Source organism: Trichoderma ghanense (genome assembly GCF_004382785.1).
Source record: "Trichoderma ghanense strain CCMA-1212 chromosome Unknown scaffold_0, whole genome shotgun sequence".
Classification (NCBI taxonomy): Eukaryota; Fungi; Ascomycota; class Sordariomycetes; order Hypocreales; family Hypocreaceae; genus Trichoderma; species Trichoderma ghanense.
Genome location: NW_027395663.1, coordinates 2,982,028 through 2,996,808, shown reverse-complemented (window position 1 = coordinate 2,996,808; position 14,781 = coordinate 2,982,028). Strand labels below are relative to the sequence as shown.

The 14,781-nt window shown below is 54.5% G+C and overlaps 6 protein-coding genes across 6 annotated transcripts; 2 read left to right on the top strand and 4 right to left on the bottom strand.

Moving 5' to 3' along the window:
• Positions 1 to 69: 69 nt before the first annotated feature.
• CCMA1212_001023 (uncharacterized protein) lies at positions 70 to 327 on the top strand (the record flags this gene model as incomplete). The annotated part of the gene is made up of 1 exon (XM_073698463.1): positions 70 to 327. One exon carries the CDS (start codon positions 70 to 72, stop codon positions 325 to 327), a length of 258 nt encoding a protein of 85 aa, XP_073563639.1.
• Positions 328 to 2,608: 2,281 nt separating this feature from the next.
• CCMA1212_001022 (ATP-dependent RNA helicase DBP5) lies at positions 2,609 to 4,238 on the bottom strand (the record flags this gene model as incomplete). The annotated part of the gene is made up of 4 exons (XM_073698462.1): positions 2,609 to 3,103; positions 3,166 to 3,403; positions 3,462 to 3,947; positions 4,009 to 4,238. 4 exons carry the CDS (start codon positions 4,236 to 4,238, stop codon positions 2,609 to 2,611), a joined length of 1,449 nt encoding a protein of 482 aa, XP_073563640.1.
• Positions 4,239 to 4,823: 585 nt separating this feature from the next.
• CCMA1212_001021 (DNA-damage-repair/toleration protein) lies at positions 4,824 to 6,543 on the top strand (the record flags this gene model as incomplete). The annotated part of the gene is made up of 4 exons (XM_073698461.1): positions 4,824 to 5,418; positions 5,480 to 6,204; positions 6,278 to 6,361; positions 6,436 to 6,543. The coding sequence occupies 4 exons, from the start codon at positions 4,824 to 4,826 to the stop codon at positions 6,541 to 6,543; spliced, it is 1,512 nt and encodes a 503-aa protein (XP_073563637.1).
• Positions 6,544 to 7,135: 592 nt separating this feature from the next.
• CCMA1212_001020 (Meiotic expression up-regulated protein 10) lies at positions 7,136 to 8,457 on the bottom strand (the record flags this gene model as incomplete). Its single annotated transcript, XM_073698460.1, has 3 exons — positions 7,136 to 7,433; positions 7,504 to 8,341; positions 8,397 to 8,457. The coding sequence occupies 3 exons, from the start codon at positions 8,455 to 8,457 to the stop codon at positions 7,136 to 7,138; spliced, it is 1,197 nt and encodes a 398-aa protein (XP_073563638.1).
• Positions 8,458 to 11,140: 2,683 nt separating this feature from the next.
• Positions 11,141 to 11,611, bottom strand: CCMA1212_001019 (uncharacterized protein; the record flags this gene model as incomplete). The annotated part of the gene is made up of 1 exon (XM_073698459.1): positions 11,141 to 11,611. A coding segment is annotated over one exon (471 nt), but the record flags the coding sequence as incomplete, so codon positions are not given.
• A 1,223-nt stretch (positions 11,612 to 12,834) lies between these two features.
• Positions 12,835 to 14,079, bottom strand: CCMA1212_001018 (DNA-3-methyladenine glycosylase; the record flags this gene model as incomplete). Its single annotated transcript, XM_073698458.1, has 1 exon — positions 12,835 to 14,079. The coding sequence occupies one exon, from the start codon at positions 14,077 to 14,079 to the stop codon at positions 12,835 to 12,837; it is 1,245 nt and encodes a 414-aa protein (XP_073563621.1).
• Between the last annotated feature and the right edge of the window lie 702 nt (positions 14,080 to 14,781).

The following is a 14,781-nucleotide window of genomic DNA, read 5'->3' as shown; positions in this document are numbered from 1 at the left end:
AAAGTGGGAGCGAGCGTGGCCGGGCAAATCACAGAGGGCAGCCAAGAGCAATCATGAGCAGGCGGCCAGATGAGCTGGCTAGCAGTGGGCCAAGTGGCTCCAGCTTGTGAGCGATATCAACAAGCGCCCACCGTGCAGCTCCTAGCGCCTGAGAATGCGTCCGCGAAAGGCTGGATGGACATCTGTGATGCATGCCGTGACTGGCTTCGCTCTCCGGGCGTGCTACGTGGCTCGCCTCTCGGTGCCCCGCGGTTTGTTCCCATGCAGCTCAATCCCCGGGATCTATCGGCATTGGACGTTTGCTGCGTCAATTATCTGGGAAGATGATTGCTGGGTGGCCGACTAATATCCTGTCGAATATCTCTCTCTTCTCTTTGGCGAGGCTGGTAATGACTTGCTTCAGAGGGCATGACTTGCAGAGGGTACCCCTGGACGTGGTTTTCTTCAAAAGAGAAAGATACAGCAAGGAAACAGAAGAAAATTCGCACCACTTACTAGCCGTCAAGCCACCCCGAAGCCACTCGTGTGCGTTGCCCGTCTCGGAGAGGCTGGTTGCCTTCTGGCCAACCGGTGCGGCGGCAATGGAGCCACAGCCGACACTTGACAGGGATTGTTTCCGTGGGAGAAAATTCTCAGAGCTATGGCCAGGTTTGCCAGGGTCCGTCGAGATGGCTGCTGCGAGTGAAGAATATCAGCCGACTGTCATAGCTGGCGAAAGAAAGAGCACGCACACACAGTGTAGAGTTCGAGGTAGGGAAAATTCTGATCCTACTGTACCGTCGAAACAGCTGTTGCCACTGGCTTCATGCGCGGAAAAGGGGACCTCGGGCTTTTCTCCTCTTCCTCTTTGCTCTCAACTCTTTGTTCTCGTTCCCTGTCGTGTCTCAGTCAGAGCTGCGCTATCATGCAAGGCGTGCTAATAACGGCAATGTGAAAAAATTTAGTGGCTTTTCTGCAGTTAGGCGGTGTGGTTGATGGTGGTTGACTCGGAGGGGAGCTGGAGGAGGGAAGGGAAAGAGTGGGGGAAGCACTTGAGCGCCAATCCTCGAGGCAGCTCGGCAACCACACGTGAGATGCTGATGCTTCACCGCGTAGTTTTTTTTTTTTTTTTTTTTTTTTTTCTGGATGGTCCCTTTTTCAACACACGCCTCTCGCGTCTATTCGATTTTTGGTGGTCTTATTTCCCTCTCTTTGGTCTTCCAGTACTTTCCTTGCTTTTTCTTCCCTCTCTTGGCGCTGCAGTGACATAATGGCCGGGATCGTAGCTCACATGAGGGACCAAATTTCCATCAGGCAGTCACCCAAGCTCTGCTTCGTCGGCGATACGACCAAGGCTATTAATCATACAATCATACGTGTGACAGCACCAAAGAGCGCCATCCATTCACACATCCATCAAGGTAGGTTGGCAGCCTCACTCTGTCACAGATCATGCAGTTTACACCCACCAGCCACCTCTTTATCATGCTTGCCTGCTGTTTGCCTTGGTTTCCGTACGAGTAACTCCGGACTTACACCTCCATCACACCTGTAATGCTTCACTGCTCCAAGACTGCCACCACCACCCAACCACCCGCACTTATCGTAATTGCATGCAGAAGCCATTTCCAGCCTCCATGTAAGCCTAGGCCCATTGCAGCACCCAACCTCTCTCTGCCCGCAGACCTGCCGACCAACCCCTCATGTCAATACCCTTCACATGCGCAAATCTTGGAACAGGTAGGTCGGCCGTAGTCATGGCTTTGTGTCCAAATCCGCGCATACGAGTAAGTTCTGTGCATACGATACATCCGTCGTACATGCATCTGCTTTTAGTGTGTAGCACTGCGTGACGTGAGCAAGTTCCGAGGAGGTTAAGAACAACAGGTATGGTGAGAAGAGAAGAAGACCAAACAAGAGGCGGCTGGCAAGGCCATCAAGTAGACGTTCCCCGATGATAGGTGTGTCCATCAAGGTTCGATCCCCTGTGCGTTCAGTCTGACACAGAGGGAGAAACGGAAGGAAACGGGAAGGAAACGGGAAGGAAACGGACGTCTACGTCTAATCCTAGATGCCCTGTATCATGTACAACAAAACATGCGGAGCTGGTTGCGCGTACGACTTGCCAGTTGGCCGTCCGTCAACTTCAGGCCTACTTCGCCACCAAAATCTCAGTGGTATTAGTCGTACCGCCATGTGCCGGGGGTAATAACAGAGACAGATCTTTTACGCATTGGTTCCATCTGAGTGCCACTCTCCATCACTGCCTTCAGCCGCGGTGATTCACTGCAGAATGGCGTGTTGCCGTGTTGATAGCGGCAGATTCCCGTCCTCGCTCTTCACTGCGGCCAGCCGGTCGGCACGTACAGAAGGGGTACAAACGACCATGAAAGAACTAAACCATTCATTTCAGCTTCTCAGCCGTCCCCCAAATAAACACACAACTCTGCAATTTTGGTATCTTGTCGTGTCATACGCTACAGATCCTCTTGTATAAGCCCCTCATTATCGTACCATCCATCATCAAGTGTTGTATCGTGGCAACCTCATCAAGCAGAAACAAAAGGGGAGAAAGGAGATACGAGTCGCCGCCCATTCACCACGTCATCGTCGCGTCCGAATCACCTCTCTAGGATGCCTTGGCCGCGTTGTCCGTTGCGCTCGGGGCGTAAGCAGCCTGAGCTCGGTTCTTCTTGATAACCTCCTTGACTCGTTCCTCAGCCTCGTCCCAGTCGTCGGTGTCGAGGCGAACCAGATCGATACCGTAGGTGTTGGCAATGCTGCTGAGGGCATCGTAGCTCTTCTTGTCGTAAACGAAGCTGATACTGACACCAACACGGCCGAAACGTCCGGTTCGGCCGATACGGTGGAGGTATGTCTCGGCGTCCGGCTCAGAGTCACCGCGACCCTTCATCGGGATATCGTAGTTGATGACCATGGAGACGGTCGACACGTCAATACCACGGGCGAGAACGTTGGTGGTGATGAGAACCTTGTTCTCGCCTTGTCGGAACTTGGCCAGCAGCTCATCTCTTTCGTTACCGTCAAAGGCAGCGTGCAGGGCGGATACTTTGTGTCCGTCAGCCACCATGCGCCTTTGGATCTCGTTGGCGCTTTCACGGGTCTATTTGAAATGTTAATAAAGCCCTATCGAGATTCGAGTCCGACGTTTAATAAGCAACGTACCTTGACGAAGATGACCGACTGCCCAATGGTCATGAGGCCGTAGAGCTTGCAGAGAACGTCGTACTTGATGTTGTCGTCGGCACAGTCAATGAACATTTGTGAAATGCCCTTGACCGTAAGCTCGTTGCGCTGGAGCTTGAGTGAGTGGGCATTTGGCGCAAACTTCTGCGCATAGGCGCCAACTTTGTCGGGGAAAGTGGCCGAGAAGAGAAGGATCTGGATGGACTTGGGCAGCATGCTACATCCGCAGTTAGCCATCTTGTCGTTCTTTACAGCTCAGCTCTGAGGAAGCTTACTTCTTGACTCTCAAGCACTGGTCGCCCATTCCCTGTTGATCCAACATGTTGTCCGCCTCGTCCAAGACGAGGACCTTGAGTTGAGAGACATCCAACTGTCTGCGTCGGATGATGTCCATCACGGTACCTGGTGTTCCAACGATAACTGCCGAGCGGACTGGCTGATCGCGAGGGAGGGCGCCTGGAATGGCGGCGGCAACCTTGAGCGGCTTGATAAAGCGACCAATAGCATTGATGACGCCTTCAATCTGACGAGCCAGCTCACGGCTGGGGGCCAGTGCAAGGGCTTGTGGCTGGTCGGGGTTGCTGAAGTCGACACGCGACAGAATGGCAGTAACAAACGCCGCCGTCTTTCCGGTTCCCGATTGCGATTGAGCCATCATATTCCTCGGAGGGTCGCTGAGCATCAGGGGAAGAGACTTTCCCTGGACTTTCGAAGGTTTCAGGAACTTGAGAGCCAGGAGGCCTTTGAGCAGGTCCTCGGAACTATGCACGCCAGTCAGTTAGCGAGATTGTCATCAACGGTCTACATCCAGTCGATGCTTACAGTCCCATATCCTCCCATCGCGTGGCTGAGTGGAAGGGTGTCGCCTCGTTGTTCTGGAGATCGCTGAGGGAAACCTCGACATCCCATTCGGGCTCCTGCAGACCAGAGCCACCCAGCTCCTCTATGGCACCGTCGTTCTGTGCCTCGGCGACGGGAGCTTCAGCTTCAGGCTGCTTCTCGGCCGGAGCCGCCTCGTCAGGCTTCGTGATGCGACTGGCGAGATCAGACATTTTGGAGACGTGTGATTGCTTGGTAGGTAGATTATCGGATTCGTAAGTCGGTAGGAGCAGTCAAGTGCACAGAATAAGCAAAGACGCTGAAGACAGTCTGCCTGCAACTGTCTGCAACTGCTTTATATGGTGATGAGAGAAAGTGAAAACGAAGAAAAAACCGTGCCTTGACGCGCCAGGTGTGCTGTCAAAGATAGAGTTCAAGGCTCCAGAGATGAAAGCCGATATCTTTCAGTTCAACGAAGGACAAGAGTTTTGGTGGGGTTAGTTGGAGGGGTGGTCCGCAGCTTGAGCTAGCCTGAAGGCATCACTAGCAGGGATGCCGTGGCTATGCCGGAGATTTGCCGGACTGCGCCATAGCTCGTCAGCCACTGATTGTCAAGGTAGCAAGGAGATAAGGGACGTCCGTCCTAATCAATCGTGCCTCGTTCAAGCTCAACTATCTCCATTCTTCCGGTGGATGTTTCGAGAGAATACGGTCAATTTCCCAAGCTGATTCTCTTTGAATCAAACCTAGCATAACGTACCACATGCCGCAATACAGATCATTATTATAACAGGTAGCCTTCGCAAACGGGCGCAAACATGGCGGCTCCTCCGCCGCGAGGTCTCTCCCTCTACGACAACCTACACGATCCCAACGATCCCTCCCCCTCAGCGACAATCTCCTCCGCGCCTGTGACCTACAAACAAGGCGGATCAGCAGTCGACGACCAAGCAGTCAAGAAGCCACTCAATCCCGCCCTTCAATTCCAACCCATTCGGCGTCCGCAAGTGAAGCAGCCCAAATCCAAGACGACATTCCCAAAGGCCATCCCCAGAACCGCACCCGCCGCAGCCCCGGCGACTACCCCAGCAGACGCCGGAGCTGCGCAACCAATACCCCATCAGAGCACGCTTGCCGACTGGGCAGCAACGGAGGAAGATGAGTGGATGTACGGGACGGGCGAGAAGCGCCAGCGCGGCGGTCGCAAGAAGAAGAAGAAGCGACAGGAGCAGTTCGAGACGGATTGGGACGAGGTGTACGACCCGACGAGACCGACAAACGTGGACGAGTTCCTCAGGAGCGACGAGAAAGTAGAGGAGGTGAGAGAGTGGAAGGCATTGTTATACCGGCATCGCAAGAAGCACGAAGAAAGCGACATGTCAGACTCGGAACAGGAGACAGCACCACCTCCGAGTAAGCTCACTTCCTCTTCCATGACTGGGAAGAAGTCTCACAAGACTAATCTTTACCACAGATCAGTTCGCTCCGCCAGCTTCATACTCGTTTGCGCCACCTCCCAGATCTCCTCCAGCCGCTCCGGCCCCGGATGAAACCGCAGACGATGCCTATGCCCGTCGTCTAGCCCTCTCAGGCCAACAACATCCACCACCACCACCACCTCCTCCTCCTCCTCCTCCTCCTCAAACCTCCGAATCCCAGGCTCCTCCTCCTCCTCCACCGTCCTCAGGACCCAGCACAATATCCAGAGCCCCCATCCGCTACACCCAACCCCCTCAACCACCCAACAATGACGACGCAGACGAAGACAACAACGCAGGCTACTCCCCACCCCCAACCTTCAACCAAACCAACCAAGACACCACCACCTCTGAAGACTCCCTCCAAGAACAACAACGCACCAACCGCCCCGGCCAAGCCGGCTTCGCCCACCGCCTCATGACAAAGTACGGCTGGCAAAAGGGCGCCGCGCTCGGCGCCAACGAATCAGGCATCCTCAACCCCTTGCGCGTGCAGGTCGAGAAGCGCCGCAAGAGGGCCGACGCCGACGGCGGCGGCTGGGCCGAGCCCGCCAACAAGGCCAAGATCATCGGCGGCACCCGGCGCAAGGACGACGCGAGCAGGTTCGGCCCCATGAGCGAGGTCATTGTCCTGCGGCACATGCTCGACAACATGCCCGACCTCGAGGCCGAGATCGAGGATGGTCTGGGGCAGGAAATTGGTGGGGAGTGCGGCGAGAAGGTGAGCTTTACAGGAGAAAAAAAAATGTCTTATTCGTTCGGGATAGCTGTGCTAATGAGTTTGTGTACTGCAGTATGGACGAGTCGAGAGACTGTACATTGACGTGGAGACTCGCCAGGTCTTCATCAAATTCACAGACCAAGTGTCCGCCTTGCGAGTAAGCCTCATATCCTCAGGACGAACGAAGCAGAACAGCGCAAGTCATCAGCCCCTTACTCACAATGGCGACAGGCAGTCAATGAGCTGGACGGCCGTGTCTTCAATGGCAACAACATCATCCCAAAGTTTTACGATACCGAAAAGTTTGAAAAGGGCATTTACGTAGATACAACAAGTTAGGGCAGCGTAACATTATAGCACTTGGGCATCGTGGACGGCTACGCTTTCTCGCCATAGGTAGGCATGCAGCAGGGTATCACCAGATAGGCACGGTCATTGGTTGAACAAGAGGCAAAAAGTGGTATAAAATACCCCAAGTCTAACATACACCAACACCGATAAAGAAAGTCTAAAAGGTGCAAATCGTGATAGAATGATCACCAATAACCGTACACACGTAAAGTCCTGTTTTCCATCTCCAGCTCGACAGCGCTAGCCAACTCGTCACCGGCATACACCCATGACGCAACACACAGCAGATGGTTGCCTGAATTTATCCACCAGCACTGTTGCGGACGCGAAGCCGTCACTCAGCCGTGCATTATGTCGAGCGTGTCGATAGGAAAAAGGGGGAGCGTGGCGACATTGTGAAGTACATTTCCATTATTAAGTCTAGCGTTAGTGCCGCGAACACACAAAAGGGGGGCGGTCACAGCCAAGGCGTGGGAGAGGTTGACGAAACCACGATGTGTTGGCTAAAAAGAAAACAGAAAACAGCTGGGAGAACAGAGATTGACGCCAAATTCCGACCCATCGTCCCTCCGAAAGGTTTTTACCACAGCTGGGCCATACCAGCGAGAACGGACGCGCCGAGGAGCATGTTGTTGACGCTGAGGGCAGCGACGGCGCTGTCAGTGTTGTTACCGCTGCTGCCGTTTCCGCTAGAAGTGCTGGAGTCACCATCGCTACCTCCCTCATTGGCGGCCTTGACGTTGCTCTTGCAGGACTCCTGACCCTGAATAATCTTCTTAGACTTAGCATTGTTGAAGAAGCCGCAAAAAGCAGAAATGTCGGTGGTAGAGTAGACAGTGACACCGCCCTTGACATCCTTGAGGCTGGGAAGCTCGACGCTGTAAAGAAGATGCATTGTTAGCAATAGGCAAAGAAAAAGCCAAGTCCGAAGGGTGGACAGCTACTCACGAGTCAAAGTTGCCGCGGAGGATAACACCACCGGCAACAGTCTCCAGCTTGGGGAAACCCTCGACGGCATCCAGAGCAGTGTTGTTCTGGATGGTTAGGTCACCAACGGACGTCAGCAGAGGGAAAGAGACGTTGGTGAGTTTGTTGTTGTTGATGAAGGTGACACTGTCGCCGATTGTGGTGACGTTCTTGGCGCTGAAGGTCTTGAGCGACGGGTTGGTATCAAACTTGAGAGACTGGCTGATGGTCTTGAGGCTGGGGACGAGGAAGCTCTTGACGTTAGAAAGCTGGATCTCGGCAGCAGACTGAAGCTTGGTCATGTTGATCTCCATGTTGTTTCCGTTGCTGGAAACACTCAGAAGCTTGGTGATGTTGACCAGGTCGGAGTTGAAGGCCGTCAGCTTGTTGTTGTTGGTAATGGTCAGGGTGTCGACACTGTTAATGTTGAGACCGCTCAGATCACTGAGGAAGGTATCGGTGACCTGGATGGACGAGGCCTTGGTAACACCAGAAGTGCCAAAAACCAGGGAGTTGAGCTGAGGCAGCTTGACCATGTTGAGCTCGTTCAAGGTCTTGAGCGCCTGCATGTTAACGGAGCTCAGGAGCTCCAGGCTGTCAAGCTGGAACTTGCCGGTGATGGCGGTGATTGAAGTACTCTGGATGGAAATGAGCTGGGTGGCGTTGTTGACGATCAAGTCACCCTTGATCTGCTTGGGTCCGTTGAGGATCAGGTCACCGGCAACCGACTCATCGACGACAATGTTGGCATTGACGGTCTCGCAGGAGATGACGGGGTTGGGCGTGGTGACCTTGATGTCCTTGGAGCAGGAATCGGCAGCTGTAGTCGGGTCAGCAGGTTGTCATCGCCTTAGGCATGGTGAGAAGGGCCTTACCAGAGACCAGACCGGCAGCACCAGCGGCCAAGACGGCCGAGAAAAGCTTGGAGGAATGCATTCTGATCTGGACAAGAAACGTCAGCAACAGTATGTCAAAAACGCGTCAAACGTAAGCGAAAATGTGAAGGCGACTGTGTGCTGCGATCCTGGGCTCGGTGCTCTGCTTGCTTCAATAAGGGGGGAATCTGACTGTGGCGTTTAAACTATAGTATGCAGCTGGTCCAAAAGGCACGAGTCGAGGCAAAAAAAAATGTTGACGGATTCAGATCTCGGTCGCTCAAAAGATGGCCCAGGTGTGTCAAGATCCCCCCTCGGGTCTGCGACTGGCGAGTCCGGGAAGGAATGGCGTCGATTGTAGCTCGAGAGTGAGAGCGCGTTTTGAGACTGAAAGAGCAGAGAAGAGGGAGAGCGCAGTGCCAACCAGAGGACCAGCAGCAAGCTTGCTTTAGGCGGGCGCAAATCGAAGCTGGAGGCTGGAGCCGGCGATGCAGATTCGTGCGTGGGAAGCAGCAGAGCAAGAGCAGTTGAAAGTTTGCAGCGTGCCCAGGTGAAGCGGAGGGCGAGGGAGAAGCGGCGAGGCAAGGTGCGCACGCCACAAGCGAAACCAGGAGAACTCACACACCTTGTAGCTGAGTCGATCTTCTTCCTTGACGCGAGAAAAAATATGGAAACGTTCCTTGGGTAACGGGCTAGAGATGTCTCGAAATGATGGTGGTCAAAATAGTGGCTATTGGCTGGCCGCGAGTCTGGAGTTGGACGGAATGGATGAAGGGGGGGGGGGAGAGGAAAATAAAGAAGCTATAGCGCAAACTTGCTTTGGCCTGATAACGAGTGGCAGGAAGTGAAGAAGGAGGACGACGACGACGACGACGAGACGACGGCAACAGTAAACGAGAGGAGGAGGGCAGAATGCGAGGAAGAAGGACGGGAGGAGAGAAAAGGGAAGAAGAATCCTGTTCCTGGGACGAAACCAGGCGGCACCCCCTGCTGCGCGACAGCTGCCGCGTGCACCAATCGCAGGCCGCAGGCAGGGCCGGCCAGGGGGACGCAGGCCCCAAGGCTCCCCTGGGAATGGAGCTCTAGGGGGTGTGGGTGGGACGGGCGACCGCTGCAAAGGGCACGCCGCCCCACCGGGCCTCGACTCGATAATTTGCCCTTTGATGAGGCCTGTGCCGTGACATGCGGCGAGGATAATTATTGCTGTGTCTCTCGGTTTGATGAGGCACGAAAACAACCAAACAATTGACGGAGACGAGGTGGCAGAGCGATGGCTCAACGTGGCGCACGACTTGTCTGGGGAAAGGCGTACGCAAACAGGTAGCTGAGAGGGCCGTGCCTGATATTGCCGTCCTCGTGCTTGTCCGTCTTTCGCTCTGTCTGTCCCTTACGGTAGCTGTACTCCGTGCACGGGCGTGCGCGGCATACGGAGCTTGGAGCAGTGCATCACGATTCCCATTTGTGCTCAGCTTTTAGTAGCCTGACGAGGCGATGCAGATACCTGGTAGTCCAGTAGTATATCCCACGAGAAGAATCCTCTGCTTCGGACTCAATTGCTTCAGGTTCTCTCACAATTGCTCCGTCCGAGTACCTCTACATAGGTAGTATAGCACCCCCGTTGACTCGCAGCGTCGCTCCCCTGCATGCCTCCGAGCTGCGCGCAGCTTCACTAAACAGGTCGGGCAGGTCCAAGTGATTGATGTCAATTACAATCCAAGCACAGAAACGGACTCGTTGCCCTGCCCTTTCCGCCAGGTACTACGGATACCGGTGCCTGTACGGGGAACTCCACGGCCGTGGATGCGATACCAGCTCCGCGTGCTAATGTAGGTACGGCGTTCCCGCATGCGTCCAAGTACTGGCGGCGACTCCCAAAGTACCCGGAACCTCGAACAATGACGCCCCGGCAATAATAAGATTCTCACCTCGGGAGGCCTGGCTGAGCCGTCTTGGCCTTGACCGTGGAATCGAACAATCGTGGGCCAGCTGTACTTGCAATTTGGCGGTACGATACCTAAGGTAAGGTAGGCGTCGGTACCTGTACTTTCTTTTTTTTCTTTTTTTTTCTGTGACCTCGTGTTGCAGCGTCAAACTCACACCATCACAATCCAAACATCCGCTGCACGAACTTTGCATCACAACGGCATCACGCCGGCATTCACACTGTCCAGCGCATCGCTGATCCCGTCCTGCGCGTTGATGCCGTCAATCCCATCACAACGACGTCGCCATGCAGATCGTATCGCGCGCGCCACTCCAACCTCGCGTCCGAGCTAGACAGCTAGAGCAAGCCACTAGCAGAGCTGGGACAAGATTTGCTGCTCCTCGGCACCGTCATGGAAGCCATGCGCAAGCTAACAGCAATTGAATTTGCTTAGCTCCAGGGAATGACTGCTTTCTTCGCTGGAGCCGGTCCGTTCGTTGCAAGTTAAGGTATTACGAAGCGCGCATTTCACGGGGAGCTTCCATGTGCAAGTACCAGTTACAGTACGAAAAAAAATCACGAGAACAAGTCAAGTCGGGGAGAATATCTGGCCCCCTGCCTGGCTGGCCTCAGGTTGTCCTACGTACCTGGCCACTCGTTGCTGCAGCCGGATTCTCGGCCGCGCATTGCCTTGGATAACCCAGGTTTGCCGCCTCCTTTTTTTCTGATGCTATTCCCTTGGACATTAATTAGCAAGATGAGCTGGAGCGCCAGTACGAGGGTTCTCAAACACTGCCGAGGAGTCACGCAGGGAGTCCCGTCAGCCTGGCAGCATTCGCTTCGGGCCCAGTACGATAGTTTCGACCCGTCGGCGGCCAATTTGCTCTCCATAATAATTGAGCCGGATCGCAGACGCCGAGCACTGGACGATAATACTTGAGTGCACCGCCGATGGCATCCAGCCCGACTCCTTTTTCTTCGTTACGGGGCGCATCTGGCCAGTCTGTTTCAGCGTTCCGCGATCCATCTGCCGCCTCTTTGTTTCCCTCGACAGCGGCCCCACGGCAACGCCGGCCGGTTGACGATGCCGACCATGACGAGCACGATTCAATGCTCTCGCATTGACGCATTGGCCCCGTCGGACGTCTCTTGAATCGTCGTGGCCGCTTGGCGCGCTGGGTGTGCCACACCTCTTCTGCCGACGCTCCAATAGTGTCCGATCCGAATCACACAAATGCGATACGAGAAGTTTAAACCTGTCGACGACATGCGCATTGGGCCCATAGTCGACATCAAGAGTGCGATGAAGATCTCGATGGCCAAGTTGACGACGACTTATAATTAGAACATGCCCATCAACGTCAGTTGACCTCGCGTCGAGGTGGGATGCGATCTATCCTGACCATGAGCGAGAGCAATCCTAAGGTATGGACGAAGCAAGAATGGACCTGCCCGTACCCGTAGAACGTACAAAAATGCAGCAGTGACGATACCTAAGTATGACACGGCGAGCCAAGCACACTGCTGCAGGTAACCCTGACGAGCGATTGTGCTACCGAACGATGAAGCCAAGCTTGCATTCAGTGTTATTACCTCCTTGTTACACTGCTGGTCTCAGACGGCAACATTTACAAACGACTCGATAAGGGCAAACAATCTCTTGACTCTGCACCAATCAATCGCATCAGATGCACTGTGCTCCATACTGACGCTCTTCATTCTACCATTTTCGATACGAAGAATGGAAATCCTTTGGTTGAAGAATCAGCCCCTTCACTGACAAGAAGAGAAAGGAGGCAGGCCAACGCGGATGCCCCGTCCGGCCGTACAACGGGAAGAATACGAGTGCGTGCAATTCTCCTTGCAAAGGCTCAAGCAAGAACCATGGCCCGTAATACAGCTCCCGTGTCGGTCACCGCTTGACACGGCTCTATTTGAATCTCAACAGTATCCACGGAGAATTAGATTCTGCCGCTATCCCTCGTTGCCCTCATTCGCCGCCGTTCTTGATGACCCTTTCGGTCAAGATCTTAGACGCCCTCCCTGCCTAATGCCGCGGCGCAACATCACTGACATTATCCAATTTTCCAAACCCTCGTACTTCGTGCAATCACTTGTTCGCGTTTGTTGACCTGCCGTAACATGCACGATTCAACAGTCCCCTGCCTCTGGAGAAGCTGAGATGCGGTCCCCTTAAGCTCTTTGTCTTCATGTGAGACGGCTGCACGTGTCATCCGCGCCGAGCCGTGACGCTCCAGCTTGAAAACAAACTTTTTGGCCTGCGGATAGAAGAATTAGAGTTCCTTTTCTTGTGGCATCCGTAAAGAAGGTCATTTGCACGACGGGTGACGCACGTTACGGGTGAGACGAACATGGACGTACCTGTGTAGTTGTATGTCGGATATGCTGCATGGAGAGAACGAGGTTGCACGTTGAGAACTCAACTCATTCAATGACATTACATGATCATATACACGATAAAGCATCTAGAAATACAAATACACCCAGCACCCACTACTCCAAGGTGCTGATATCCGTCTCCTCCACCCTCCACATGTACCACATAAACAAACTCCGGTACGGGCTGAACTTGTCCGACAGTTCCACCATGTCCTGCTCCGACATGTACTTCCACTTGCCTCCCTTGTTCTTGAGCTTGGCCACGTCCCGGCCGACAAAGGCGGCCATGCCCCTCTGCACGCCCAGGTCGCCCAGCGAAAAGACGTCCATGCGCTTGAGCGCGAAGCAGGCAAACATCTCGACGGACCACTTGCCCAGCCCGCGCACCGCAATGAGCCTCTCCATGAGCTCCTCGTCTGGCGCGTCGTGCAGCATCTGCGCCGTGATCTCCCCGCTGGCGAACTTCTCGGCCAGGCCCTGCACGTACTCGGCCTTGCGCTGCGAAAGACCCGCGGTGCGCAGCCGCTCGATGGAGCATGCGGCGACTTCGGACGGCGTGGGGAAGATGCGCTCGGCGGGAGAGTCGCCGCCGTTGACGGGCGGCACAGCCACGGGCACGGTCTGACCCTCTGGGAAGAAGAGGCCGATAAACTTGTTCTTGATGGACTTGGCCGCCGCCCCGGAGACTTGCTGCGATATGATGCTGCTTACCAGGCTCTCGAACGGGTCAATCTTCTCCGCCAGCCCCTCGGCAGAAAAGACGTGGCAATGGTGCCTCTCGATCAGCGGCCGCATGCGCTCGTCTACTTTGATGAGATAATCGCACGCCTCCTTCAGGATTGTTGCTGTCGTCGTCGTCCTGACGCCAATGGACGGCGCTTTCGAAGGCGACACCGCCTCCACATTGCGCGACGCAATCACCCGCGAGGTCTCGGGCGACAGCAACGTGGCATTGGAGAATTTGGGATCCGCGAGGCGGGTGACGGACTTGTGAGCGGTGCCTTTGATGCCGTTGAGCGGCACGGCGCTGGTGGTGGGCGTCAAGGGGGGAGCAACTGGGCGCTGCTTCTTGGTCGGCGTTCTGGGCGCCGAGGGCTCGGGTTCCGGAACTGCTTTTCTCTTCCGCGCATTCTCCTTGGTTGGGGGAGGAGCTGCGGGGACAGCATCGCCATCTTCGCCGTCTGGGGCAGTGACATTTGCCGTTTTTGTAGAAGTCTTTGTCGTCTTTGTCGCCTCTACAGTTTTCGCGCTTTTTGCAGTGGTCTTCGTAACAGGCTTTGTAGCAGCCTTTGCAGCCTCGACGGCTTCCTGGGTGCTCGCTCTGCTGCTGATACGCGCAGATCGCCGTGTGGCTGCCATGGCTGTGTATGTGCTGAAGTATGGTGTTGAGGCCGGCGAAGATGCCCCCAATATCAGTGGTCTGTATGCGGCAGCCAGGGATCTCGCGTGGCTGGTGAGATGTCGCATGCGCTGCTTCGTCTACCTCGTAGATGCGATTAAGAGGCTGATTGAACACTGACTATCGCAGAAAAGAATAAGTCTAAAATCTTTCTATGCTGTGAATGAATGGATGGAGATGCAGAGGAATCCGGCCAGTTGCGTCTTGTTGGTCTTGCGATCTGCGGTCGGTTTGTCATCACAGGTTAAGCACCAAGTACCGGCATGCAAAGCAACACGGCAATTGCGTGTCGAGAATCACGGAGTGACTTGCAAGGTGAGAGGAGTCGGTCGGTGAAGGCACTGCGACCAAAAATCTTTCTATCGTCAAGAAGGAGAGATGGCACAACGTCCAACTAAAGTTGATAGACTTCTCAACAGGGTAAGATGTTCATGAACAAAGTTGCCATCTGGGTCTTTGACCCCCGTTCTTGATCTGTCGCGAGATCTGATTTGCTCCCCGTCATCTTGCGGAGCGGGATTCCGCAGGCTTATTCATGCTGTGATGGATACTACCTTATCCAGGCTTTATTCTCACCACTGATTCGAACGTCAATCTGATGGTTGAAGTTGAATTACCCAGTCGACTAGCCTGAGGCAACTGATTCAAAACAGCCACAGAGA